At 41.2% G+C, this 27,109-nt stretch overlaps 1 protein-coding gene across 5 annotated transcripts in view; it reads left to right on the top strand.

Annotated features, from left to right (window-relative positions):
- Positions 1-27,109, top strand: part of tle2b (TLE family member 2, transcriptional corepressor b) — a 100,170-nt gene that overhangs the window by 21,182 nt on the left and 51,879 nt on the right. For all 5 annotated transcript variants that reach the window (XM_085152397.1, XM_085152395.1, XM_085152396.1 and 2 more), the window contains 2 exons: positions 649-712; positions 21,089-21,133. In XM_085152397.1, the coding sequence (XP_085008523.1) occupies positions 692-712; positions 21,089-21,133 (66 nt within the window). In that variant the 5' untranslated portion in view covers positions 649-691. The remainder of the gene's footprint in view (positions 1-648; positions 713-21,088; positions 21,134-27,109) is intronic.

Raw genomic sequence — 27,109 nt, 5'->3', positions numbered from 1 at the left:
AAGTTAGGTAATTCAGGTCATTTATTTTTAACTGCTGGAGGTGACTGATCAGCTTATCACGGCTGGTTGACCTGAAATGACCTTAGCTAATAGAGATAAAGAGTTAGGTTTAAAAAAAAAAAAAGCCTCTTTCTCACACCTCAGCGGGCAGGTTGAGCAGCCTGCTGTGATACATTAACAGTAATTCACTGCAGGGTGTGGTGGATCTGTGCAAAACAAGCACACACATCAGTAACGCCTTTCATAATAATGACCCACTGGAACTTTCTTCGTTTAATCGCTGTTGATTCGTTTTAAAACCGCGCACTCTAAATATCTGTCACGTCTACAAACAATAACAATAATAAAAATGCTTAAACGTGCAGTTTAAGCAGAACTGAAAAAACGTTGCACTTGGTAGCACAGAATCGGACACCTTCCCACACACGTGGTGTTTCTGTGGTGAACTTCAAGAATGAGAGACACCCGTCAGGCTGTCGCTGTCATAGGTGAACATTTTCTGTGCTACTTTAAGCAGATCTTAGACCTTAAATAGTATTTTTTTTGAACTTGTATGGTATAGCAACCTGAGTCCTGTGTAAATTATTTCACTGGATTCAAGTAAACCATTTCATTCATGTGTTTGTGCTTTTTCTCATCCTCGTGCAGCCTGAAGCTGGAGTGTGAGAAGCTGGCCAGTGAGAAGACTGAGATGCAGAGGCACTACATCATGGTGAGTCCAGTCACATCTTTACCAAAGCTATATGTTAATTGACTAGTCTGACCAGGGCTCTCTGAGAGGAGTCTGCTGGGTTAAAATAAAATAGATGGTATATATTGAGGGAAGTATCTTAAATATCAATAACAGCAGATATTTAAGATAAGGCACATTTGCACAATATAATCTTTGCTATCGAGAGTTTTTCTCACACGCCGTTTATCTCGCTCTCTCATACCTGTCTCCGTATCTCTCGCCTTATTTTATTCCTCATTCAGACCTTTTATATTGTCTTTTTCTTTGGCTCTTCCTTTTTTCTCCCGTGTGCTAACAGCCTGAGCGCCTCGTGTCGGTGTGTCTGCGCGACTAAAGGCTCACATGTATCGTAAGCCTTCGTCTGTGGTACAAAACCCACACAGAGCCGACCAGAATACGATATGCACCATCTGCTAAGCTGCTCGCATTTCATAAACCTGGGAGAGCAGGCAGGATCAGGGCCGTAAGCTAGATAGACACACAGATGGAGAGACATAAAGAGGGAGAGAGAGAGAAGCAGACTGGCAGATAGACTGACAAAAGAGAGAGAAAGGTAGAGAGAGAGAGAGCACTAAACAGGCAAACTGGCAGACAGACAGATGGATGGAGATGGCCACAGACAGGCAGGAGATCAGCAGATAAACACACCCACACAGACACCCACCCACCCACACACAGGATGTACAGGGTACTCGTTCATTCATCCATACTTGCACACGACCTTGTTCCTCTGTCCTTACGAGGACCTGATACAAGTGCATGCCAAATGCTGTTACACATGCATTTCTCCAAATAAAACAAAATTCCTTTTTTTTTAAAATAAAAGAGCATAAGAACACTCTCTAGCACAGGGGTGTCAAACTCAAATACACAGTGGGCCAAAATTCAAAACTGGAACAAAGTCGCGGGTTAACTTTAATATTTATTGAAAAAAAAAAAATCTTCCTCCAGATATAAGAATGAATCTTTTCTTATGGACTCAAACACGTTTTGCTGAAAAACTGAATATGGAACAAGCAAAGCTTAATACTAAACAATATATATATTAGCTGTATAATACCAGTAGGCCAGCTCTAATAGTAATTTGGTATGGCTTCGCAGGCCAAATATAATTAGGCTGCGGGCCAAATTCGGCCCGCGGGCCAGAGTTTGACACCTATGCTCTAGCAGTTGCTATTCTTATTACGTACAGTAGTTTGGTAAGGCCTGACAGCCTCCCCATATGGAAAAGATATATATAAATCTTATAAAGTTTGTATCTGTCTTGTGTGAAACTTGTATGAAAAGCATACAAGAGTGAAAACAGATATAAGATCCCTTGAAAAATTATATAATGAAACTTGTATGTTTTGTATACTTACTAAAACAATATATGAAAGTAATGAGAAACTGGCCACTTTCATGAGTAAATCATATAAGTTTTTACTATTTCTTTTCCATATGGGTCTGGTCGCTAAGGGAATAGTGTAATTCCTGACCAGCTGGAGAGGTGTTGTTAGGGGTTGCTAGCTGTCGCTAGGTTAAATTAGAGACTGCGCTACATACAAAAACCTCCATGCAAGTGCTTTGGTCGTTAGCATAATGAAACAACCTGTAGAGTGCATGGAAGATGAAAACTAGTCTGCAAACTGGAAATGAAAGTAAAAGAAGAAGAAAATGCACCATTGTTCAGCTCACTGCACTTGGGTGGCTTACTGCTGTGACCCAGTCCAGTGTCGTCTAATAGTTCTTTCAGCTAATATAGCATGTTTGGACAATTGTGTGATTGAAGTGAAACTGTTTTCACGCATGCACTGCAACCCTGAACATTTCCGGGCGATACGTGAGAGCACAACTGTCTCGTGCTGTTGGATCAGACGTGAGCCAGTCAACCTGTGAGCCAGAGTCTGCGTGATGTCATTTTGTACCGATGTGCAAATAACACAGATAGTAGTACAGTGTTCCCCTCCTGCACGCAGCATCCAGGCTGCTGCCAAATGACACAGAGTACTTCCAGTCGTGCCAGCGCATCTGACGCAGGCTACATCCTGCTGTGAGAAAGAACAACTGTGGAAAATATCCAACCTCATTATCTCGAAATTGGCTCGAGTTCATGTGTGAAAATGTCTCGAGATAACACGCTGATCGTACGATTCTTTTGTCGAACGAATATTTTAGTTTCACGAGAAGAAGACTGAGCGCTTCCCCAGCAGATCTGCTTGTTGCTCAGGTCGCTCGCTCAGGTTATAATGACATCTTTAAAACGACTGGAACAGAAATCCGCTGTGCTGCTTGCGATCTAAGTGGCTGTTCAGCAAAAGCTACGCGAGCTCATATTAAAGTTATTTATTATTCACTTATTCTGATTTACAATTGAGTTATAACAGAATTTCTGATTTCACTTAATTGTATTTCCATGATTTGTCACTTACTCCCAATACGGGAGCCTTTTCATTACATTTTAAAGTTATTGCATTTTCTGGCAGCTGCATAAACACTATAAAACTTTAGATTGATGGCATACTGCATATCAATAAATTCAAGCAACTGGACGACCAAATGCTGATTGAGGATTCTTAACAACACGAAAGCATGTGCATTAAAGATGAAAGGTTGTCAAACTGACCTCATTATAAAGTTTTTAATGTGCTTCTCATTATAAGAATCAAGAAGATGCATGCGCACATAGTTGAGCAATTCAGGCACTCCCCATTTTAGCTTCACACGTTTACTGTGGGGAAGAAAAAGCTTAGATAAACATCCGTCTTCCCCAGTGTAAATCTTCACCACCCTTTCTTATACAATAGGGGCAGCGGCATGCCAGAACTGATACATTTCCGTGTCTTTCAATAGTCAGCGGGATTTAATCAAACTTGTGCATATTATATGTCACAACCTCTGCGACCGCTGTGGATGGAGGAGGAATGACGCGCAGTATCCGCTGCTGTGCGTTTAAACACGGGGCTTTAACGGCCGCCTTTTGCAGGAGGTCAGGGAGCTGCAGATGCTGATGACATACCCATATAGGTTAGCATAGCAGAGCGTTAGCACCGCAGGCTATAATATTTGAACAAGGGCTCACCGTATTGTAGTGGATGGCTAACGCAGTGTAATGCTACTTCATAGGCATGGCTCAGAAATGAGAGGGAGGGAAAGAGGGAGAGAAAATGAGAGAGAGAAGAAAGAGAGGCTCAAAGGGAAAGATAGCTTGAGAGAAAAAAAGGCTCAGAGAGTGTCAGACAGAAAAAAAACAGGGAGCTGCTGAGGGAGGAAGGGATACAAAAGGAGGCAGAGATAAAGAGAATAAAAGAGGAGAGGGAGAGAGAGGAGAGAGATGCAGAGAGAGAAAGAGTGTGAAAAAAAGCTGAAAAGGAATGAGAGAGAAGAAATGAGAAAGAGGGATACCAGGGAACGGGAAGATGGAGACTGAGAAAAAGATGCTGCGAAGGGATGAAATGGACAGAAAGGGAGAGAGAGGAAAAAGAGTATGCAACACAGAGTGTGAGAGAAAGAGATAGCGACGTGTTTGTGTGTGTGGTTGGGGGGGGGGGGGGCGTGAAATGAGAGGGCGAGAGAGATGGAGAAGGAGAGAGAGGGTGCACGCACAGACACGTAAATAATGTGAAGCAACAACGGACTCGCTGCGCCCACAGAGGAGATAACCCAGAAGGCTATATTTAGCTCGTTAGGCCTGTCATCCACACTGAGGCCTGTTTCCACAGGCTGGGGCTCTGCGCACCAGGCTGCACTGCTCCTGCCTTTACTATTCATCAGTTTTAAGCTCTTTAAATACCAGGGCGAGGGGTTGGAAAGTAGGAAGGTAGTTACACATAACTGGAGCGCATGTAAGTTCATGTAAACTGCAAAAGCTTTACATTCAAGATGACACGACAGTTAAGAAACATATACTTTGTGCCTAAAGGTGGGAGGTCTGGGTGTCTGTTTGGCATCAGAAAGCCTGCTGCTTTAGAGCGGTTAAAAAAAGACATGCAAGTTGAAATACGCTTCAGTCTTTGTTTTAAATTGCTTTCCTAGTAAATCATTTTAGTAAACCTCAAAAATATTCTGTGAGTAGTTTTTGGTTGCCGTTGATTGGTTTTAGAATCAGTTGGTCGGTAATTTGTTGAACACGAACGAACCACATCAGAAATGTTTCTGTTTACTGCATTCTCAAGCCAATAGTCTCACACCACAAAAAAAATGAAAGCAATAGTGTTTGCACAACAGGCCATCACGCCACGATTGAGTCAACCCAGGTCGGGCTGTTGCTGCGTATGTCCGTGGGAGCGCCGTCTCTGATCTGATTGTTCTTGGCTCTACCTGCACTTGTCCCATTTTCGGAGCAGCATCTTGCTCTGCGGTCGTTTCAGCAGGACAGCGCCCACCCACAAAGTACCAAAATAGCTCGCGTAGCCAGACTTCAGTCCTGATATGTATCTTTTTGAGCATGCCTGGGACATGCTGGGCTGACATGTTCATCATTGGCAGCAACGATGCAACGTACAGCTACAGGCGGCACTCACTGATGACTGCTTGTATCACATTCAGGGGGGGCATACTTCATATCAAACATCTTGCACATATAAATTTTTTCTAGTGGTGGTCTATAAAATGTATTTACATTACTTTTTTTGCCTGCTATAATGTCTTCACCCAGCATGTGGTGGCGTTGCTTGATCGGCCATTCCTCTGGTAACTTCTCAGAGCTGCAGCATTTGTGCATTTATCACAAATGAACCGATGTTGTGATTTTTGCTTTGGGACATGTTGAAAACAGGTGTTACCTGAGCTGCCAGTACAACCACGTTACAGCTGGTGTACGAAATTACATGTGAAGGACAGTTTTTTATGTGGAAAACCACAAATAACTCCTTTATTCTTGTAAACATGAGTTATTTTATTCAGTTTAATCACAGTGTGGCTGGGAATTGCAGGTTTTACAAATCACATTTCTTTGTATTAATCGTCTTTAGGCTAACGATAATTGCTAAATGGAGGTAATAGTGCTGAAAAATACTAATTGACTAATAGCAATAGACTGGAAATGCCCCGTGTTCATTAAACTATTTGAGAGAACGATGCACAAACAAATCAACACGAAAAATAAACTGAAGTTAGAAAGTAGCTGTAGTGTGTGTGTGTGTACACAGAAGGTGCAAGTTTCACTGTGCTGCTAGCTCTCTCCTTATGGCATTAAACTTAGCTTTTTCCACACATTTACCACTTTAATTCTATAGTTGGCAATGGGTACGTTTTACACATTTTACGCTTCAAGAGATGATGCCATAACACCCTCAAATTGCTCCTGTTTGTGGCGTTTTGCCGCAGTAAAATAACACAGCCAGGTTTGGATGTAGTATATTTCTCTGTTTGGCAGACCGAGTCTCTGTAGCTCTTTGGATGGGATATATGTTTTATGTTGGCTAAGCTACTGGGCCGGCTCGCTGGCAACGTGCACGCACGCACATGCGCACACGCAGACAAACATCAAGACGTGCACATTGAGTGTCTGTGGGAGTCTTGCTCTTATCCGGCAGTTGCATTTATAATTCATGGCTCTCAGATTTCACTGCTCTCCTGGAATTCCACTGTGTATTTTTAAGGTTACATTTACATTTAAGGTTACATTGTAGCCCTGGTTAATCAGCGGGCGTAGACATGTCGGTCACATCAGACTTCCACCTGAAGAGCTGCGTTGGCCCAGCGTGGCCTGAGGTCGGATCTCGCAAAGGACAGATGAAAGAGCGCGAGGCTCAGGGGAATTTGAAAGGAAAGGAGTGATAAAGTTGTTTTCTTGCGTCATAAAACTTCCAAAGTCACCTACGGTTGAACCTCTTGTTTTAACCTCTCCTCTCTCTCCTTCCTTCGTGGCTCTAGGCAACATGAGGGTAAGAGATTGGGATGCTTGTGGGCCTAAGATTGGGAAAAAACTCCTTGATGACGATTTTATGGCTGAAAGTTTTACAGTCAGTTTCTGCCCTCGTCTTCTCCATTTTCTTTTCTTTGTAGGAGTTAATGCCTTCAGAAATCTTTTTTTTTTCTGCACAGAGAATTGCCTTTGCAGCTCTCCTCTCATCTCTGCTGTCAAACACAAGACAAAACTCTTACAGAGGGGTGGACTGCCCAGCCCCTTTAATATAGAGTTTAAAAAAGACATGTCTACTGGAGGGTGACAGCTCGCAGTTGGGAATCACATTAGGTGGCCTCTCCATCACTGCGTTTGTGTCTATGTGTGTAAGTGAGGTACAGTGGAGCTGCAGGGGTCTAGGGTTAATGAAGGGCCATGCTGCTGGCAAGAGACAAAATATTGTTGCATTACGTTTTATGATAAAAAACAATCGCAGGATGGAGCGCTTGGTATGAAATTATAAATTTTATAATTGTGTTTTCCCTTCCTGTACTGACTGCGAACAATAGAGCTGTCATCATTTCAAGCTACCGTTGAAACATAAAGCGATGATTTTAACAAATTCAAAGTGCCTTAAGTGTCAAACAGCAAGTGGAGACTCGAGATACGAAGCCAAAGCATTCGTTTCATAATTCAAGAAGCCTAATAATTAGACTGAACATGGCAAATACTGTAGTCACTACAAATTTTACACAGGCGATTCTTAATGCAGATATCTAATCAGCCAATCACACGGCAGCAACTTGATGCATTTAAAGCATGTAGACCTCGTCAAGATGTTCTGCTGAAGTTCAAACGGAGCATCAGAATGAGGAAGAAAGTTGATTTATGTGGCTTTGAATTAGGGCTGCCACGATTAGTCGACTAGTCACGATTACGTCAACTATTAAAATCGTCGACGACTAATTTAATAGTCGACGCGTCGTTTGAAGCTTTGTAAGATCACAAAAGACGCAGGAATAAGTAGTAGGATTTAAGAGTGTAATAACGGACTGAAACAGAAGATGGCAGCACTGCATGTACAAGGATGCCAGCTGCCGTTATACCCCGAAGAAGAAGAAACTGTCCCAGAATTCATAGCGCAGCCCAGCTCAGTTTCCAACAATGGCGGCAGCTAGTTAGTTTTAATATTACTCTTATTATTCTTTCTGGGTCACAAAATAAAGTTTAGCATATGTTCAGGTGAGAATGGAGCTGTGTAAACCTCAAATATCTGCTCAGTTTATCAAGACACCACGTATTTTCAAAAGCGCTCCGACGTTTTCTGAGACGTCTGTTACCCACTAGCTCGATAGCTAGCCGGGGGCAAGGCTCACTAGAGCCGTGAGAACACCGGACTCCCGGCAAATCATTTTCAAACCCACCGCCGTCTTTCGCTACTCAGGTTAAACATGATATATAAGTCACTTAGATAACTTAAACATGTTATTGTTTGGCTTTTTTCAGTATTTTATTTGTTCCTGAGTAAATCGGTTTGGCTGAGATTAAAGTTATAGTTTTTACACAGCTGAATAAACGTCAAGCTGACAGCTGATTATCAGAAGTGTGAGATGCTCGAGAATTTACTCCGGTGTCCTGTTATATTTTAGATAACAAGGAGTTTATTAAACTTCACTGAAATAATCTGCAGATGTCATTAAAATTTAATAAACTATCATCTTGTCTTTATTTTTAGTTAGCACATACCTTAAACACTTAAAGCTGTAAGCTAATGATAGTTATATAAGAGCAGATGCTGCTGGTGCAATAAGCTGTACGTTTTACATCCAATGGATGATGATCTGATTAGTCGACTAATCGCAAAAATAATTGGTGACTAGTCGACTATCAAAATAATCGTTTGTGGCAGCCCTACTTTGAATGTGGCTTTATAATCGTGTCGGAGTTTACAGAGACTGGTTTGAAAAAGAGAAAATAACCAGTGAGTGGCAGCTCAAAAAGCCGTGTTGAGAATGAGCGTTTCAAGCTGACAATATGGCAACAATAACTGCTTGTTACATCTAAGGTATGCAGAAAAGCATCTGAGGGTACACTTTGCATGGGCTCACCAAAACTGGACAACAGAAGGTCTTGATTTCTTTGAATGGTAGGGTCAGAATTAGAATTAGTGTAAACAACATGAAAGCGTGGCTCCATGCTGCATCGTATCAACAGTTTAGTCTGCCGCTGGTGGTGTAACGATGTGATTTTTATTTTAGCTAACCGTGGGCCCGTTGGTACCACAGCTTAGCTGAGTACTCTAACTGATCAAGTCCGTGCCTTTATTACCAAAAGGGAAGTGTAACCATCTTCTGATTGCTGCTTCCAGCAGGATAACAAACTGTCAAAAAGCTCAAACAAAACCAGTGTCTTGAACATGACAGTGAGTTCACTGCGCTCAAATGTCCTCCTCAGTAACCAGATCGCAATCCAGTAGAGCACCTTTGGGATGCGGTGAAACGGGAGATTCCCGTCGTGGATGTGCAGCTGACAGCAGCTGTGTGATGATATCATGTCAATATGTACCAAAAATCTGAGGAGTGTTTACATCATCTTGTTGAATCCGTGCCACAAAGAGCTGAGACAGTGTTAAAGGCAAAATAGGGTCAAACCCAGTACGAGCAAGGAGTAACTAAGAATAACGTGACCAGTGATTATAGCTTAATGTTTTAGTGCATGCTAAGCTTTCGTGGAAAATAATGCAACAGTGAAAGACGCGTGTCTGTGAAGGTTCTCAGTCATCCAGGTCATCGTAGTCAAAGGAGCTTGCAAAGAAAAGCGTCTGGACTTCTTTAAGTTGCTTGAAGACGTTTCACCTCTCATCCGAGAAGCTTCTTCAGTTCTAAGGCCAAATGGTGGAGAGTCCCAGATTTAAGGTCAAAGGTCACTCTTTTGAGGATGCCAACGTTCACATTTTGGACAGAGAGGACAGATGGTTTGAAAGAGGAGTGAAAGAAGCCATCTATGTCCACTGTGAGCGACCATCTTTGAACAGAGGCGGTGGTCGACACCAACTCTCTGCCATCTATAATCCAGTTTTGAGTTCCCTCCCCAGACGCCTTAACGCCCACTCACATCCTGGGCCATCTGACCTCAGGAATTCGCATGATAAGGTGGGGCCAGGTTTCACAATGAGCTCACCCGAAACCCTGGCTGATTGGGACCCACACCCAGTTTCACACCTTGGCTCAGGCGATTAGAGGATCATCAGGGGGTCCTTTTGTCCCTCTGCGGGGGGAAACTCCCACTAGGTTTAAATCTGGGACTCCCCACCATTTGACCTTAGAACTGAAGAAGCTTCTCGGATGAAGGTGAAACGTCTTCAAGCAACTTAAAGAAGTCCAGACGCTTTTCTTTGCAAGCTCCTTTGACAGTGAAAGACGTGGTTACTCATATTATATCCTCAATAGGCCTTGTTTGATGTTACACGCCTGCTTTTTGTGAAACTGATCAACAAGTCTGACAGCATCAACAGATAACTTCAAAACTAAGCTAAGCCTCCTCTAGTGGCTGTAGGCTAGCATTACACCTCCTGCTGTTTTATGGCAACTTTTTGAAAAGCTTTTACTGCAGAAGTTTGCATTTTAAGGATTAGTTGGCATTCATTGCATTAATATCAAAACTTAGAAACATCATGCTGCTCAATTTTTCAAATTTAAAACGATTAAAAGAAAACTGAGGTAGAAAAAACCCCATTGGTTGGTCACAGTAGTAAATAAGTAACATTTAATATTGGTATTTCATTTCTTACATAATTTATTAGCTAGAAAGCTTACATTAATGGGTTTTCTTTTAGAATCGCGGTGTGTATCAGGCTTGCATTATAGAGTTTCATGCTTTTGCTCATGTTTTGTCTCATGCAGTCATTTTCTGGAGCATTGCGAGGATGTGTTTGCGCATGGTTTCTCTGTTTTAGTTTGTGTGCGTGTGTGTGTGCGAGAGTATATATCTGTGTGCATTGTCCGTTCAGCCCCTCAGGCAGGGACTGTGTGTGTGTTAGTGTGTGTGTGTGTGTGTGTGTTAGTGTGTGTGTGGATTAATGCAGTGCTCTCAGCCTCTTACTCCACTCCCAGCTCATCTGTCTGATTCAGGATGACACACTGTGTTCTCTTCAGCAACATTACAGTCACAGACTGCTTAGGAAAGGGGGGCGGTGGAGGATGTAGAGAAAAGGAAGGAGGGCGTATAGAAGCAATGAGAGAGAGATGGGGACAGTGAGATAGATAGATAGAAAAAGGGGTGAATAAAACTGAGATGAAAGAGAAATATGAGAAAGAGGCCACAAGGGCATTGGCAGAGAGTGAGAGAGAGAGGGAGGGGAAAAAACAGAGCAAGGACACTGCTGAAGAGAGAGGGACGGAGAGAAACCCAGAAAAGGAAGAAAGTGCAGATTTTTCTACACGAGGATGATGGAGGAGGGTTCAGAAAAAGAGAAATGACGAGAATCAGTTGGAAGTAAAAAAAAATAAAAGTGATGCGTGATAGGAGGAAGGCGAAAAGGGATTGGACCGTGCTAAGCTAAATGTTGCCCCACCATCCACGAGTGGGAGTTGGCCAGGCAGGGATTTAAGCATGGCCAGATGTAGGGAAGGATTGAGTCCGTTTTAAGAATCTTAAACCTGTCTGAACTGTCTGGAGCGAAGTAAACAAACAAGATAGGAGTATTCATAAAGGCCGAGCGAGTCTCTGTTGCAGAACATACTGTACACATGTGTTTAAGTATAGAAACCCCTGAAATTCAAGGTCAGTTATCCGGCTGTTGTTGCGACTCTCTTTCTCTGATGAAACCGGCTGCAAGAGAAGCTGCGGTGAAACTGGATGTCAGCTGTGACTGATTTAGCCGTCACTGACAGGACACAACAGAAAGTCAGCGTCTGCTAACATAACCTCCGACGTGGGTTAGCGCGGCGTGCTAATAAATGTTTTAACATCGGCGGTATGTGTGCGTGTCCAAGTGCGTGTGCGTGGGCGGGCAGATGAAAGAGACAAGCTCGCCCGAGAGACATCGGTGAACAATGCTTTTGTTAAGGCTTTTTCAAACACACACACACACATGCACACTTACACCATACTCGAGTAAAAGCATGCCTGTAAGCTACACACAGTTTGAATACAAACATGCTGTAAAGCATTACACACACACACACACACACACATGAATGTCCCATTTAGATAAATCACCTTGGATTAGACCCACTTCCTAAAGCTCATTTTAAAGTCTGCCAGCGTTCTTTGCAGAATGCATAGAGGAGATAGAGGGGAAGAGAGAGAGAGAGAGTCTGGCACTGTTGTCTGACACTCTCTCAGCACCATGAGGGTGGAGGGAGGGAGGGAGGGCGGGCAGGAGCGGGGGAACGAAAGAGCAAACACTCCCCGAAGAATGGACGAGTGCAAAGGAGGAGGGAAACACAAGAGCGAGGGAAGAAAGAAGCAGACAGAGGGAGAGCGTTTCATTGAGAGAAACGCAGGAATGCTTTTCGTCTGTTTGCGCCCCGATGATGACAGCGCAGTCCGCGTGTTATTAGCAGGAGATGGATGCTAGATATGAAGTGTGTTCAGAAGAGTGGGATGTTACAGTTCGATCAGATAAACAAGAATTACACTGCTACCTCATTTATCTAAAGTAACCCGCCTGCTGAACTGACATAATGAGCCGAAAAGCAAGCAGAAAATGAAGGAGTGATAATGGAGTGAGTGAGATGTAGACTCAACACGAGTATACAAGTATTTCCTCTCTCCCTCTCCCTCTGGTTTTGTCTTCTTTTTATGTTTGGCTACACTGGGAATTGAAAACATTTTAAGGCTTCGCAGATTTTATTCTCCTCAGCTGTGTGGGCGAAAAGCTTCACTTTAAGGGAAGAAAGAAAAATCGCACACAAGTCAAAGAATTAAGATTTTGCTTTCTTTCGAAACGATAAAAAAAGACTTCAGATTTGTAGAAAAGTAAAAGTTTGCAGATGCAACTGAGTGTTTAATTAAATTAAAATTGCTCCAGTCTGTTCAGTTTACTTCCAGTAGAGGTCAGTTTTCATATTAAATCGAGCCAGGATCTTAGAAGCAAAGTTGCCTTTTCATTCACAAAGAAAATACTTATTTATTTATTATTTATTAACCTTTATTTAACCAGGAAGATCCCATTGAGATTAAAAACCTCTTTTTCAAGGGAGACCTGGCCAAGATAGGCAGCAGCAGGTGTCTCAGAGTTACAGAAATTACTCAAACACAGGCAGCAACAACACACATGCAACAATAAGTGAAAGAATACAAATAAAATAAAATAAAATTCAATAAAATTCAAATAAAAATAAAAAAAGTCAGTTAAAATGACAATCAATCTAATTGAAATAGTTGTATGTTATGGACTTGGCTTCAAGGATTCGTAGTTTAGATTTAAAAGCACTTAATGAAATGAATTCAGTCATTTTCCATTCCTTCTGCAGTTTGTTCCAAGCCGAGGGTGCTAAATGGACAAAAGCTCATGGAATATTATTAAATTTACTCAGTCTGTGCCAAAACTGATATATATAAAAGATGGATGTAGCCACTGTGAAGTCACTTACGGGTTAGCGAAATCCTGCCTCAAAGCCTCGGGCCGAGCAATTTGGCTGTCGACGCCTTGGTGTTTTGACACCGGACGTGACGAGTGAGGAGAGGATCTGACTGAGAAGCCGCGGTGCTGCAATCGGAGGTGTAACGGCCGTTAGAAAGAGTGCAGATTTCGGTCTTTGTTTGCACACATCATGCTGCAATCAATCTCTTAATTCCGAGATAATAAAATTGCATATTATTACAGTATTTATCAAATTTCGGCTTCAAAGCAAAACGAAGCAAAAAATAAAAACAACCCAGTTTGTTACCCAAACTATTCTGCAAACAATAATTCTGTATTATCGTTCACATTACCTTGGGGGGTTGATGACAATTTCGCTTTTACCGAGGTGAACTTGTGTTTTTTGGATTAGTGTTGCTAATGGATTGCGCCCGTGTCGTCCGTTTTTCACGTTTTGTGCATGCGTGTCTATAATTTAGCGAACGCACAAGAGCACATTTAGGTTAATGCAGCGACGGCCACCGATAACAATGTCATCACATAAGACGCTCTCGTTAAATGTCATTTGGCGATGGATTCGCTTTAATCTAAGAGCGCCGTGAACGCCTCTGTGGCTATGTGCTCATGCCAATTTCAGTCTGTTCTAAAAATAGAAAATATACATAACCCGAGTAGATTAGTCTCACTTTCCCAAGCTCTCTGTTTGTGTCCTTACAGTTCCCATCATGTTCAGATGAAGCTTCACTGTCTGTTACAAATACACACACCACAGTACACGTGCACACTCGCTGGGTGGGCAGTGCTGGGTGTTCTCGGTTAGTGATGTCAGCCAGTTGGCTTAATGCCCCTCTGCCAGGCTTAACATACCACACACATACACAAACACACATGCTCATCCAGCGCATGTGCCTTGCACTGTGTGCGACACACACGCCCACAAAGCCTGCACACACCATAGATCTTACACTGAGTGCTGAATGAGATTGCAGTGGCACAACAGAGGGATTATATAAGGCAGAAGAGCAGGCATCAGTGGGTGTAATTGGAGGTTGGGGGGGCAAGTAGTTAAGAGGAGATGAACTTATTAAAAACAGGACTACAACAGACAAAACATACTGTAGTACAACAATTTCAACTGTTCAGACAGAAGCGTTATTAGTCATATTGTGTAGTCATAGTGCAGCTGTTATCCCCGCCTACTGTAGAGGACCGTGTGGTGCATCTGTTACTACTGGAGTGCATATGCACAATGCAGTCCCACGTTGTGATATAATTTCCCATCTTCAGCTCTACAGACTGTAGTTAAACATATTTGTGAAGTGGTTGACTTTAGTATTATCCAAACAAAGACATTAATCGTGGTCTGTACTGTAAGTGCCGATCACGTTCGTTTTAAATCAAACACAACTTTTAACTGCTTCAACAGACCAGCCTCCCATAGGGTGCTGTTGCTGCCGCTCTGCAGAGATCGCACAAAGAGTACAATAGTCACTTCACTGCTGTCTGGCCAACTCCCACTGGACAACTGTTACTACATTTCAGTCTCCTCTTTTGTGCCTCTTCAAAGGAAACCCTGGCTGAGACACGTTTTGGACCAGTCGTTTTACAGTTTAAAGAGCCGATTTCTATTTGGAGCAAGTTACCAGTGTAAATCAGCGATGTTGTAAATGATACGCTGGCTTGTGGCTCGTGTCCCGTTCAGCTCTTAGCTTCTTCTCATCTTTTGGTGTTTAAAATCCTGCAGATTTCTATGTGTGGGAATTCCTGTTTTATTTTCTTAGATTTAAGTCCTAGTAGTTTATATGTAGCATGCACATCATGCTGAATAATTATTTACTGCTTACGGAGGTTCCTTCCCCTGTACTCGCTTCTAAAATGTTTAAAGATAATCCGTGTGTTCATGTCTTTTCTAATGAGCCAGGAGTGGTAGAAACATTTTAAACAGTGCACTCAAAGTATAAAAAAAATAAAAGAAACTCTGTAAGACCCAAACACCCTGCAAAATTCAGATTTTTTTGGAACTGAGATGTTTACTAACCCTTATAACAATATATTTTTGCTATATCATGTTGTGTATGATATATTTATTACATATTGTGGTATCGCATTTGATACATTGGGTGTTTTTGGCAACTTTTTGTTAAAAACAATGTTAATTTTAGACAAAAAAAAGAGTTTTGTCCATAACATTAAGTATTGATCATGTTGCTGAGATAGAGGTCTCAGAAACTCGTGTATCAAATATGATACAAAGGGCATTATTTGTGGGGTCAGATATGCTTATAGGGCAGCACGGTGGTGTGCAGTTTGTGGGATCGGGTAAATGGATGGTTGTAGATTGCCTGTATGTGTGAATCTTTGTGCTAGCCTGGCGACAGGCTAGCACAAAGATAGGTGGGATAGGCTGGGATAGGCTCCAGAAAGGCTCCAGTTTTTCAGTTTTTGAAAGTTTTAGCCACTTTTCCTACAAATCAATAAAAAGTTGAAAACAATTTAGGCTTTCGTGGTTAGTTTTGGGCACCAAAACAACCCTAATTTAGGAAAAGATCATGGTGTGGTTTAAAATAGACCTTTTCATTTTGCTTGGTTCCTCAAGTGACGAGTCTCATCCCTACAGTACGCCCCCGGCAACTGCCTTTATTATAAAAATACTACATTTTAAACCGTGGACCAACATACCTATTACATGTTTTGCTTTTGGTCTCATGCAAGCTAAAAAACATATTAATGAGAACGTGAGCAATCACAGTTGCTCATACCCTGTAATACTGCAAAAAGAAATTTTAGGCTGTGGCTTTTCTCAGTGTTTCTGATTTTCATGTGGATGTTAAAGCACCAACCGGTCCTAACCTGCGATGAACACAGGGGGCAGAAATCCTCTGTAAGCAATACCAAAAGCACAAATAGTGATACTTACAGATACCTACAGAGATACAGTACATAGATCCAAAAACAACTCCACATACATTTATGCAAATAAAGCCAAAACACTGACATGAAAAATCAGTATCCATAATAAGTACCAAATGTGATATTCTGTATTATGCAATATAGTGAGTGATCAAATATACACATTAAAAAGCTATAAATGCCTATAAAAAGCAATCCATTAGATGACCCTACATAACTAAATTGTTTATCATAAGGCCTGTGGTAAGACATAAAGACCTCTTAATGAGCACAACAATAATTCCTCATTTCATCCCGGAAGATATACTATTTGCACAGGATGTATCCCGCAGGCCAGATTTCTGCTTTGTGCTGTTCCACTGCAGGATTTTGCTTCTGCCCACTTTTATCTGTAACTTTTTCTTGGTCTCAGTTCTCCTGCTTCAGTGGAAAAACTGCAGGTTAGCTTGATTTCAAAGTTTTAAATGTGAGAGAGTTTATCAAGCTCTGAACTTTCCCTGTCATCAAAGGCTCATTTTTAACGTCCGTTAGCTGTGGCTGTCTTTATTTATTTTTTTCCACTTTACTGCAGGTCGTTTGCACATGGGTACCCTGCCTTTTGCATAACTTGCAACTGTACAATCAGCTACGTCGTTTAAGTCCAGACTGGAGTGTCCTTGCAAAGGTCGGCTGCTGAAGTGATCTGGCAAGGTTGTATTCAAATATAGGAGCCCCAGTTGTAGCACTCAGCTATTTGTGTAATGGGAAAAATGTTGATTACTACTTTTTTTTTTTTTTTGTAAAAGAGGAGGGAAGGAAAGAGTAATGACAGGTAGTGAGGCTGATGGCAGCGATGGAGGGAGAATTAATAAAGAGAGACAGACAGGAATCGAGTTAAAACGATGGGATGAGCTGAGGGGAGGTGTAATGATGGAGAAAAGAGAAGCTGAGGAGAGATGGAGAGAGGGGGAGAACAAAGAGAGATGTCACATGTCCTTTATGTTGAGATTGGCTGGAAAGGGAGACACCTTCATGCAAAGACCTACTCACATGTGTTTGTGTGCATTTGCTTTCAGCAAAGTTTGTTTGCATTTTCACAGGTGAACGAGATCGCAAGATTGCATCTGCTTTTGTGCACATGACTTCTTTTTCTTTCCTTTTTTTTGGCCAGTCCGTCCATGAGAGAAATAGAAAGAATAGAGAACTAAATACACAGCGGAGGTGAGCTGAGAGAAAGGAGAAAATGTAGATATAGCACTCAACAAGGACGAGAGCGAACAAAATACACAAAGCAAGGGAGCCAAGTAGAAAATGGCAATAAAGCGCGAGAGCATGAAGCGGGGCGAGAACATAAAGGAGAGGGATGATTGATAGAAATTACTAAAAGGGGGGAAAGAAAGGCTAAGAGAGTGTAAGGGACGGAAACAAAAATGATACGGCAGATAGATAAAACAAGGGGGGGAGGGATAAAAGAGTGTAATGGGGAGAGGGAAAGAAGGTCAGAGAAATGAACGAAAAGGATAATTGGCCAGAAAAACAGAAAAGGTTTTGGCAGCTGAGAGCGAGAGAGGATGCACAGGAGGAAGAAGGTGACAAAGGAGAGACGGGACAAAAGGGTGACAACAGAGGGAGTCAGGTTTGGTCGCAAAGATGACTTATGGTGATCTCGACTCCTGCAGTTTAAAAAGAAAATCCATTTCAACCTCTTTCTAAGATGTTTTACAGTAATGATGTCACTCTGTGTCTGCCAGCGTTCCTGGCAAGCCAGTAATAATTCACACAGCCACTAGAGGCCCTGATGGGTAAATTGTACTGATGTGCCAATGTGATTTTCTATGCCTTGATTAAGGACGATCTGTCAACTCACAGTGGTGTCTTTCCCCCAAATAAAAGCTATATTTTATGGCATGGAATCACTTTTATATAAATGAAAAGGTAAATTCTTTATTTATAAATGTGGCCACTCATTTCTGAACTAGAGCAAAAATACCAAGAATTTCACACATGCACAGACGAAAAGCTTAATGACGGAAATACTGACACACCGAAGCAGCAACATGTGCCACAGCTTGTCACTACCTGAGGGGAAAAGCAGTGAAACTGTACCGAGCTTCTTCAAAAGTCCTCCTTTTGCTTTTGATCTTTAGTCGTTCTTGCGGTACGCTAGTATGTAATCCTGCAATATTGTAAATATATTGTAGCGATGCAAAAACTGCTTGCTTTTTAAAACACTGTTCTTATTCTTCTTTACATTTTCCGAGTATGTAATTTGAATTCGAGATGGATAGGTGAATCCATGGGTAGAGACAGATAAAGGCAAAGATACAGAGTTCAGTAAAATGAGACAGGAAATAGAAAAATACACTGAAATGGAGAGTGAAAGAACATCTGACAGCTAGGGAAAAAAAGGGAAGGGAATAAGTAGAGAGCAGCGTGAGAGAAAAGATGGACTGACAACCCCTTAAAAGATAGAGATTGGAGTGAGAGGGAGGGACCGAATGAGGCGGGGAATAAATGGAGAGAAGAGAGAGCGATCGAGTGAAAACGAGCAAGAGAATACCGAGAGTGGGGGGGGAAGAGAGAGAGCCGTGTCTCACTCTCATCAGTCAGAGCGTTGCTCATCCACCGGCAGAGGATGCCTTTGTCACCATGACGGATCCTCGCTGTCTGTGTGCCGCTCGCCGCCAACACCATTACAGAACATTACTGATGTACGCGCAGAAACACACAGAGGAGAGAGAGAGACACATATTTAGGAAGGGAACACGTGCAGCGGTGATAGCACATGGCATTTAATAAGAAGAGGCACAGGTATTGTGTCAAACATACAAAGGAACACAAAACATACTCACTCAGGACAGGAGCCTGACATGCGCTGGTATTGATATGTTGTGTTATTGACCTCTTTAGAGCTTGTTTTGATGTGATATGTGCACATTAGGGCTGCCACAAACGATTATTTTGATAGTCGACTAGTCACCGATTATTTTTGCCATTAGTCGACTAATCAGATCATCATCCATTGGACATAAAAGTACAGCTTATTGCACCAGCAGCATCTGCTCTTATTTAACTATCATTAGCTTACAGCTTTAAGTGTTTAAGATATGTGCTAACTAAAAATAAAGACAAGATGATAGTTTATTAAATTTTAATGAAATTTGCAGATTGTTTCGGTGAAGTTTAATAAACTCCTTGCTATCTAAAATATAACAGGACACCAGAGTATATTCTCGAGCATCTCACACTTCTGATAATCAGCTGTCTGCTTGATGTTTATTCAGCTGTGTAAAAACTATAACTTTAATCTCAGCCAAACCGATTTACTCAGGAACAAATAAAATACTACAAAAAGCCAAACAATAACATTTGTAAGTTATCTAAGTGACTTATATATGTTTAACCTGAGTAGCGAAAGACGGCGGTGGGTTTGAAAACGATTTGCCAATGAGCCTAGCCCTCGGCTAGCTATCGAGCTAGTGGGTAACAGACGTCTCCGAAAACGTCGGAGCGCTTTTGAAAATATGTGGTGTCTTGATAAACTGAGCAGATATTTGAGGAAAACACAGCTACATTCTCGCCTGAAAATATGTTAAACGTTTATTTTGTGACCCAGAAAGAATAATAAGAGTAATATTAAAACTAACTAGCTGCCGCCATTGTTGGAAACTGAGCTGGGCTGCGCTATGAATTCTGGGACACAGTTTCTTCTTCTTCGGGGTTTAACGGCAGCTGGCATCCTTGTACATGCAGTGCTGCCATCTTCTGTTTCAGTTCGTTATTACACTCTTAAATCCTACTACTTATTCCTGTGTCTTTTGGGATCTTACAAAGCTTCAAACGACGCGTCGACTATTAAATCAGTCGTCGACGATTTTGATAGTCGACGTAATCGTGACTAGTCGACTAATCGTGGCATCCCTAGTGCACATTATGCACAGCACGGCTAAAGCTAATAGTTAATAGTTTCTATGGTAGTCGGTCTGTTAGTTAAATAATAAGTCATTTAGTCCAGAAAATGGAGTAAAACGATGCCATAATTATTTGCATATTAATGCAGAAGACACTGTTTTTAATTTGTAAGTTATTTAATCATTAAAATATTGCAAATGATTGACAGTCAGCTGACTCCATCATTAATCAGTTTGATAGCTTAAGCTTTTAGCTGGATAATGACATCTGATTGGAGGCGTTACATCTTGTGTCCCACATCAAAGGAAGCAGTGACGCTTTACTTTGCTTTTCTTTGTTAAAAAAGGGCCTTTGAAAATGGCAAAAAGCAGGAAGAAGTCGTACATTCATTTTTTTTCTCGTGGCCACACTAAGTCTGCATTTACACCTCACCTGTGTGCTCACAATACCAGCTTTTAGATGTGGGTTGGCCAAGGTTGTAGAAATCCAGTTGCATTGTGTTGTGCGTGCATTTACGCCATGCATTGCCAGATGTTTTTTACTTAAAATATCCGGACAGATATTTCATGGTAATCCTAGGTGTGGAAAGAGATTTTGTGCCTGTAGAGTATTTGACAGACTATGCACACACCGAGCACAATATGTTCACAGTAAGCATTCCCAGAGTCTTATTATCTGGATACAACGTGTAGCTGTTCGCGCGCATAAAACCAACATCCACACAAACGGTGAGAGAAAACAACATGCGGTTAACACACACAAGCGCACTCATAATGTCATGCTCATTTGGCAGCTGTGCACAAATAGTCAAACTGTTAAAAGGAAGAAACCCTGACACGTGCACAACACGCGCGCGCACACAAACGCTCGTGTAACACTGAGACAAAAATATCTCATTACCTCCACGTAGACAGACACACACTTGTTGTGCATCCCATGTGCGCTCTTCATCTTTTCCGTCTTTTCGCGCGCTCGTTTTCTTTCTGTCATTAAAACCGCGGCGACAAACAGCAGCATATGCGGCTGTGCCGAGCAACAGCTGTTCAATGGGAGATTTTGTGTACGAATGAATGTTAATGTGGGCTGTGAATAAAATGCTAACAAAGCTCCGTGTGTCTCTGTGTGTGTGTCTCCGCAGTACTATGAGATGTCCTACGGTCTCAACATTGAGATGCACAAGCAGGTAAGAAACTCTGCATGTAGTATGATTGGATTTCTTCCAACCTCCAGGTTGTTGCTGTGTGTTTGGTTGCTGTGCATATGTGTACAGTGTAATGTGGCTGGGTGGCTGACCTCTATGTATGCAAACAAATAGGACACTTATTGGTTAAATGTATGGTTGTAATGCTGGTTAATGCATACCACCACCACCACTTCAAAATGTACTTTGCATATAAACACACACAAATATTTCTCTTGACTGAATTTTTGCATGATATTAGTATTCTGATAATGTATATATTTGGAAGGCATCGAGGTATTTTGTGGTTAGGAGTGTGTTCACACATCTTGGTTAATTTGTTTCCGTATTTTAAATGATTTTGTCCACACGCTTTGGTTTATTCGTGTGCTTGTAAATGGAGAGCCTGCGCAGCAGATTAGCCTTTCTCCCCAAAGCATTAGGTGAACTCTGCCTGCTACTTAGTACAGAGTTGTTAAAATACAAGCACCGTCTGTTTCCTAGAGTAGTAAAGCACACAGCGAGCTACAGTCAAGTGTTTGTGAAGTGATTATGCTGACGCTACTCTGACTGAAGATATCGGACATTTTTGTATTATCTCGGGCTCTTTGCAGATGGTCCACGTAAATTTGTCCTGCTGGGGTCGCACGTCGAATTTTCAATAAGCCTCATCCAGCTGACCTACTGTCAGAGTCGGTTTGCAAAAAAACACCCAAACCAAGCGAAACCTTTTATCCATTTATCTTTTTCTCCTAGTACTATTATTGCTCTTTAAAACTGCAATGAAAGCAATAACTAAATATATGTAGCTCCCAACTGTGTTTCTGTAGATAGGTTATGAATAAGAAGATTTAGCTGGGTATCATTTATAAGGCATATGATGTTAGTTATGCTCTTCCTTGTGTTTTAACTCCACAAAGGACTATAATGGTGCAGCACGGTTATAGAAAACCCAGCTGCTGGATTCAGACTGGCTGCAGTAGAAGGAGTGAAATATGCATTAATAAAGTTCAATAATTTGATTAAGAGTTCATATACTCCACGGCCGTGTTGGAGTTTAATTTCAGAACCTCACAGCTGCTCTGTCACTAGTAAATGAGTAAAAAGTGGCCTTGAAAGATTTTTCGCTCTATGGTTACTGACAGGCTCCATAGACGGAGTGATCCCAGTTTTTCCTCCTCATTTATGAAGACTAATAATCAGCCCAAAAGTAGCAAGTTGTTTCAGAAGGTTGAAATTTTAGTAAAGGTCACTGCCCAACATTTCAGTTTGGAGCTGCAGCGACTCATCGAGTAACTTAATAACTTCAAAATTTTGCTTTGATACTTTAAAACCGCGACTCTGCAGCGCTCAGTTCTCACTGTGTAACAGTTTAATGTGTCTGTCTGCACACACAGTGTTTACACACAAGGCTGATATCAGGGGTCCTACTATCACTGCAGTATGCAGGGGTGAGCCTGAAGGGGGGCATGGGGTGTACTGGACCGTGTTTATTTTAAGGCTTTAGTAACATTACTTTTGCACATGTAGTTAATATAAAACATAGGAAACACATACACATGAACATACACCAACTCTACGTATAAATTAGGGATGCAACGATACCAATTTTTTCAAACCAATACGATACCGATACTTGGATCTGAGTACTTGCCGATACAGAGTACAAAAAACGATACTTCTACCACACACACACACACACACAAATACACAAATACAATTAATTGGAAGACAGGTTTTATTATATTCCCTGCCGATAAAAAATAAAATCTTAATTAAAATGACCACAAAAAAATTTCAAGTGAAAAATAAGCACTTCTGTTAAATTATTGCAGAGTCTCCACATTGTAATTTAACAAAATATCACTGAACTATTGACACTGTCTCGAGCTTTCAGAATAATAAATAAACACTTCTGTTCGGAATAAAATAAATACAAATTACGTTTGCGAATAAAATAAACTTTTAAATTATTGCAGAGTGTCCATATTGTAAACAAACAAACAAAATAATTATTATTAAATAAATAATAAAATATAAAAAATTATAGAATAAATAATAAATAAAATAATAATTGGCCCCCTAGTGGCCAATCTAAAAAACTACAACAGAAATGACAAGCCACCCTCTGATTAATGAAATAAGTTGGTATCGGTTCATGGTATCGGTTAACTTTTACGAGTATGAGTACACACACATTTTACAGTATTGGCCCCGATACCCGATACCAGTATCGGTATCGGTGCATCCCTAGTATAAATATTGTCAGTATTTTATTTTATGGCTCTGCGTCGATCCTATGTATAACTATTCTATTTAACATCACTGTACTTGTGATTGTTTATTTATTTTTGCTTTTTAAAAAAAGTTTTCTTTAAAAAATGATTTTAATATGGCAATTAAATACAACGAAAGAGTTTAGTATTTGTGGACAGATGTTGGACACATTACAGTTTCTCAAATGAAAACCAGCGAGTGCTTCGTTTTTTCCTCTTTGACTAACTAATAACTAGTGTCGCTCATGAATAAGACAAAAGTATTTCATGAGATCACTTGATTCACTGGAAAATTGATGGAATACTCAATATACCTGCGCATGCATCAAAAGCCAGCGCTGCAATCTCTGTATGAATGGAAAAAGTCGTCGGTTATCTCAAAATTATGATAACCTATGAATGTGTATTTGTGTGCATGCTTTGCTTGGTCATTATAAAGTAAAACAAAGAACAATGTGTGCAAATGAAAGAAGATATAATTACTCGTGAGAGACAGCTGACCGGCACAAAACGGTGACCTTAGCAATGCTGAACGTATGTTATACAAAACTGGTACTGACAGATTGAAGACAGGTGACATTAGCTCAATAAGGATTAGCTATAATCTGCAGCATGTGATATGATCAGGGTGTAAAAATCATTCCTCCTACGGCAGTGTAAAGAATACCATGTAGAGCGTAGTAAAGGAAGGTCGGTGTAAATTGTGCAGCGTTTCCACTCGTCCTTGCTGAGACTGGGTGTTCCTGTATGAAGACGTGTCTAATGAGCAGTGTGTGCTCTCAGGAGCCAGTGACTGCTTGAATTCCCACACTTGCTGCTAATTTGCTGCCTGTGTCACGTTACAGGAGAGAACAACAGTCAAACCGCACGTAGAAAGACGTGCAGACAGTGAGATAAATTGGCAGACGGACAGACGTTGAGACCTGAAAGCTGTTTTTTCTCCGTGTTGATAGAATTATTATCCGTGATTATCCACCTTAAAGACACTTCCTTTAAGAAGCCTGCACGTTCCCCCACCTCCCTCTCTGTATATCTATCAATCTATCTGCGTCATGCTAACTCTCTCCCTCGCTCTCTGACTTAGACACTGTCATGGAAGAAAAGACAAGAGGGGTTTATTATTTTCACGTTTCACAATGGGCTCTCAACCTGCCTGTTATAGCCTTTCAGAAAGAAGCTCGTTGTTTGAAATAATCTCCGAAACGCCTTTAAATGAAAGCCTCTGCACTTCAACCTCGTAATCATCGTGTCATTTAGCCATCAAGGCAATTATAGCTCAAAGACATCCAACAATGGCTCCACATGTTGAGTACTGTGTACATATGTGCTCCAAATCCTCTGCTGGGTGCCGTTAGCAAAGAGAAAACACATGTTTAGGGGCAAACGGGGCATATGTATCGATTGATCTGAATCAGCTGTATGAATTTGAGTCGAGATCTTTGTGTAAAGCATCCATCGAAAACACTGCATCGCACTCTGTTGTTGCACTAGAACTTCCTCTAAATTCACGTTGTGAGCAAACAGAGTGCAGCACAATACGTCTCTTTCCTTTGGTGAAGTAAGGATGTGTTGTGGATTGCCTCTTATGTTGTAGTGTTTTTGAAAACTGCAGTTATACTTCAGCAGCCTATTCAGTGTTTGAGGTAGGTGAGACTGCCCATTTTTTAAAACTGTAACACAGAAATGAAGCTATCGTCACCTCGCTGAAAGTTCATCAGCTCGGTTCCTGTTTTCTTGTAGATTGTTTTAGGCCTACGGTCTGCATATCAGATACGTACTTAGATTAGTGATATTTAAGACATTATGTAACTTGCTTGTGAGGCACCTTCATGCTAATTCAAATCCAGCCTCCACATCTTCATTAAAAATCATTATTCTGCTCTGCTATCATACATTATCTGTTTTTCCAGTGCACAATTTCTGCTTTCAAATATAAAACTAACACTATCACGCAAACACTCAGAGTTTAATGGATGCACTGGGCGCAATTTGAGGTTAAGTCTCTTTCCCAAGTACGCTCTAACATGCATAGTCTTCCAAAATTTAGCATATTTCTTTCTACCCTTCCTCAGCCTTACAGTAGGGCTGCCACGATTAGTCAACTATCAAAATCGTCGACGACTGATTTAATAGTCGTCGCGTCGTTTGAAGCTTTGTAAGATCCCAAAAGACGCAGAAATAAGTAGTAGGATTTAAGAGTGTAATAACGGACTGAAACAGAAGATGGCAGCACTGCATGTACAAGGATGCCAGCTGCCGTTAAACACCGAAGAAGAAGAAACTGTGTCCCAGAATTCATAGCGCGGCCCAGCTCAGTTTCCAACAATGGCGGCAGCTAGTTAGTTTTAATATTACTCTTATTATTCTTTCTGGGTCACAAAATAAACGTTTAACATATTTTCAGGCGAGAATGTAGCTGTGTAAACCTCAAATATCTGCTCAGTTTATCAAGACACCACATATTTTCAAAAGCGCTCCGACGTTTTCGGAGACGTCTGTTACCCACTAGCTCGATAGCTAGCCGGGGGCTAGGCTCACTAGAGCCGTGAAAACACCGGACTCTGGGCAAATCGTTTTCAAACCCACCGCCGTCTTTCGCTACTCAGGTTAAACATGATATATGAGTCACTTAGATAACTTAACAATGTTATTATTTGGCTTTTTTAGTATTTTATTTGTTCCTGAGTAAATCGGTTTGGCTGAGATTAAAGTTATAGTTTTTACACAGCTGAATAAACGTCAAGCAGACAACTGATTATCAGAAGTGTGAGATGCTTGAGAATATACTCCGGTGTCCTGTTATATTTTAGATAGCAAGGAGTTTATTAAACTTCACCGAAACGATCTGCAAATTTCATTAAAATTTAATAAACTATCATCTTGTCTTTAAACACTTCAAGCTGTAAGCTAATAATAGTTATATAAGAGCAGATGCTGCTGGTGCAATAAGCTGTAGTTTTATGTCCAATGGATGATGATCTGATTAGTCGACTAATTGCAAAAAATAATCGGTGACTAGTCGACTATCAAAATAATCGTTTGTGGCAGCCCTACCTTACAGTGGACACTACTACATGGCACAACAGAGTGGAAGACTGCAAGAGATGGCAAAAAAACAAGAAGGGGGACTAGAGTTGAAAGAGATCGCAGTACTGAAATGTACTGCGAATGTGTGAAATGTAATGTGTTAGCAACCATTTATTTCATAGAGGAACAATTCGAACTACAGTAGGATAGAGAATGATATAATGATATGTCAGCTTTTATTAGTCCAACTGGGGAATGAAATATTTAAATAATAATACTTGAAACAAATAAAGCCAACAACTGAAATGCAATTATCTTTGCTTTCCTTGACATTTAATGCTACCCCCCCTTTTAAATGTATTTTGGGTAAACCAAACGAAACGCAGTGAAAGTCTTATGTTAATCACAAAAAGGGAAACTATTACTCAGCAGGAAGGGAGAATAGATAAAGAGAGGCAGAGCGAGTGGGGAGAGAGAAATGTGGCTGGCAGCAAAAGCCAGGCAGAACTGGACTGTCAGCTTTTGTCGCCAAAAAAGAAGAAATGGACTCGGTGCTGGCTGCACCTCTGAGAGATGAAGAGAGAGGAGGAGGGCGAGGAGGAGGATGATAGGTGGGGAGGATGACAAAGAGAGACCAAAGGAGAAGTGAGTGAGGAAAATAGGAGGAGTGGAAGGA

This window comes from Neolamprologus multifasciatus, chromosome 23 (assembly GCF_963576455.1).
Source record: "Neolamprologus multifasciatus chromosome 23, fNeoMul1.2, whole genome shotgun sequence".
Classification (NCBI taxonomy): Eukaryota; Metazoa; Chordata; class Actinopteri; order Cichliformes; family Cichlidae; genus Neolamprologus; species Neolamprologus multifasciatus.
The sequence above is the reverse complement of the archived record's forward strand: the minus strand, read 5'-3'. Positions and strand labels throughout refer to the sequence as shown.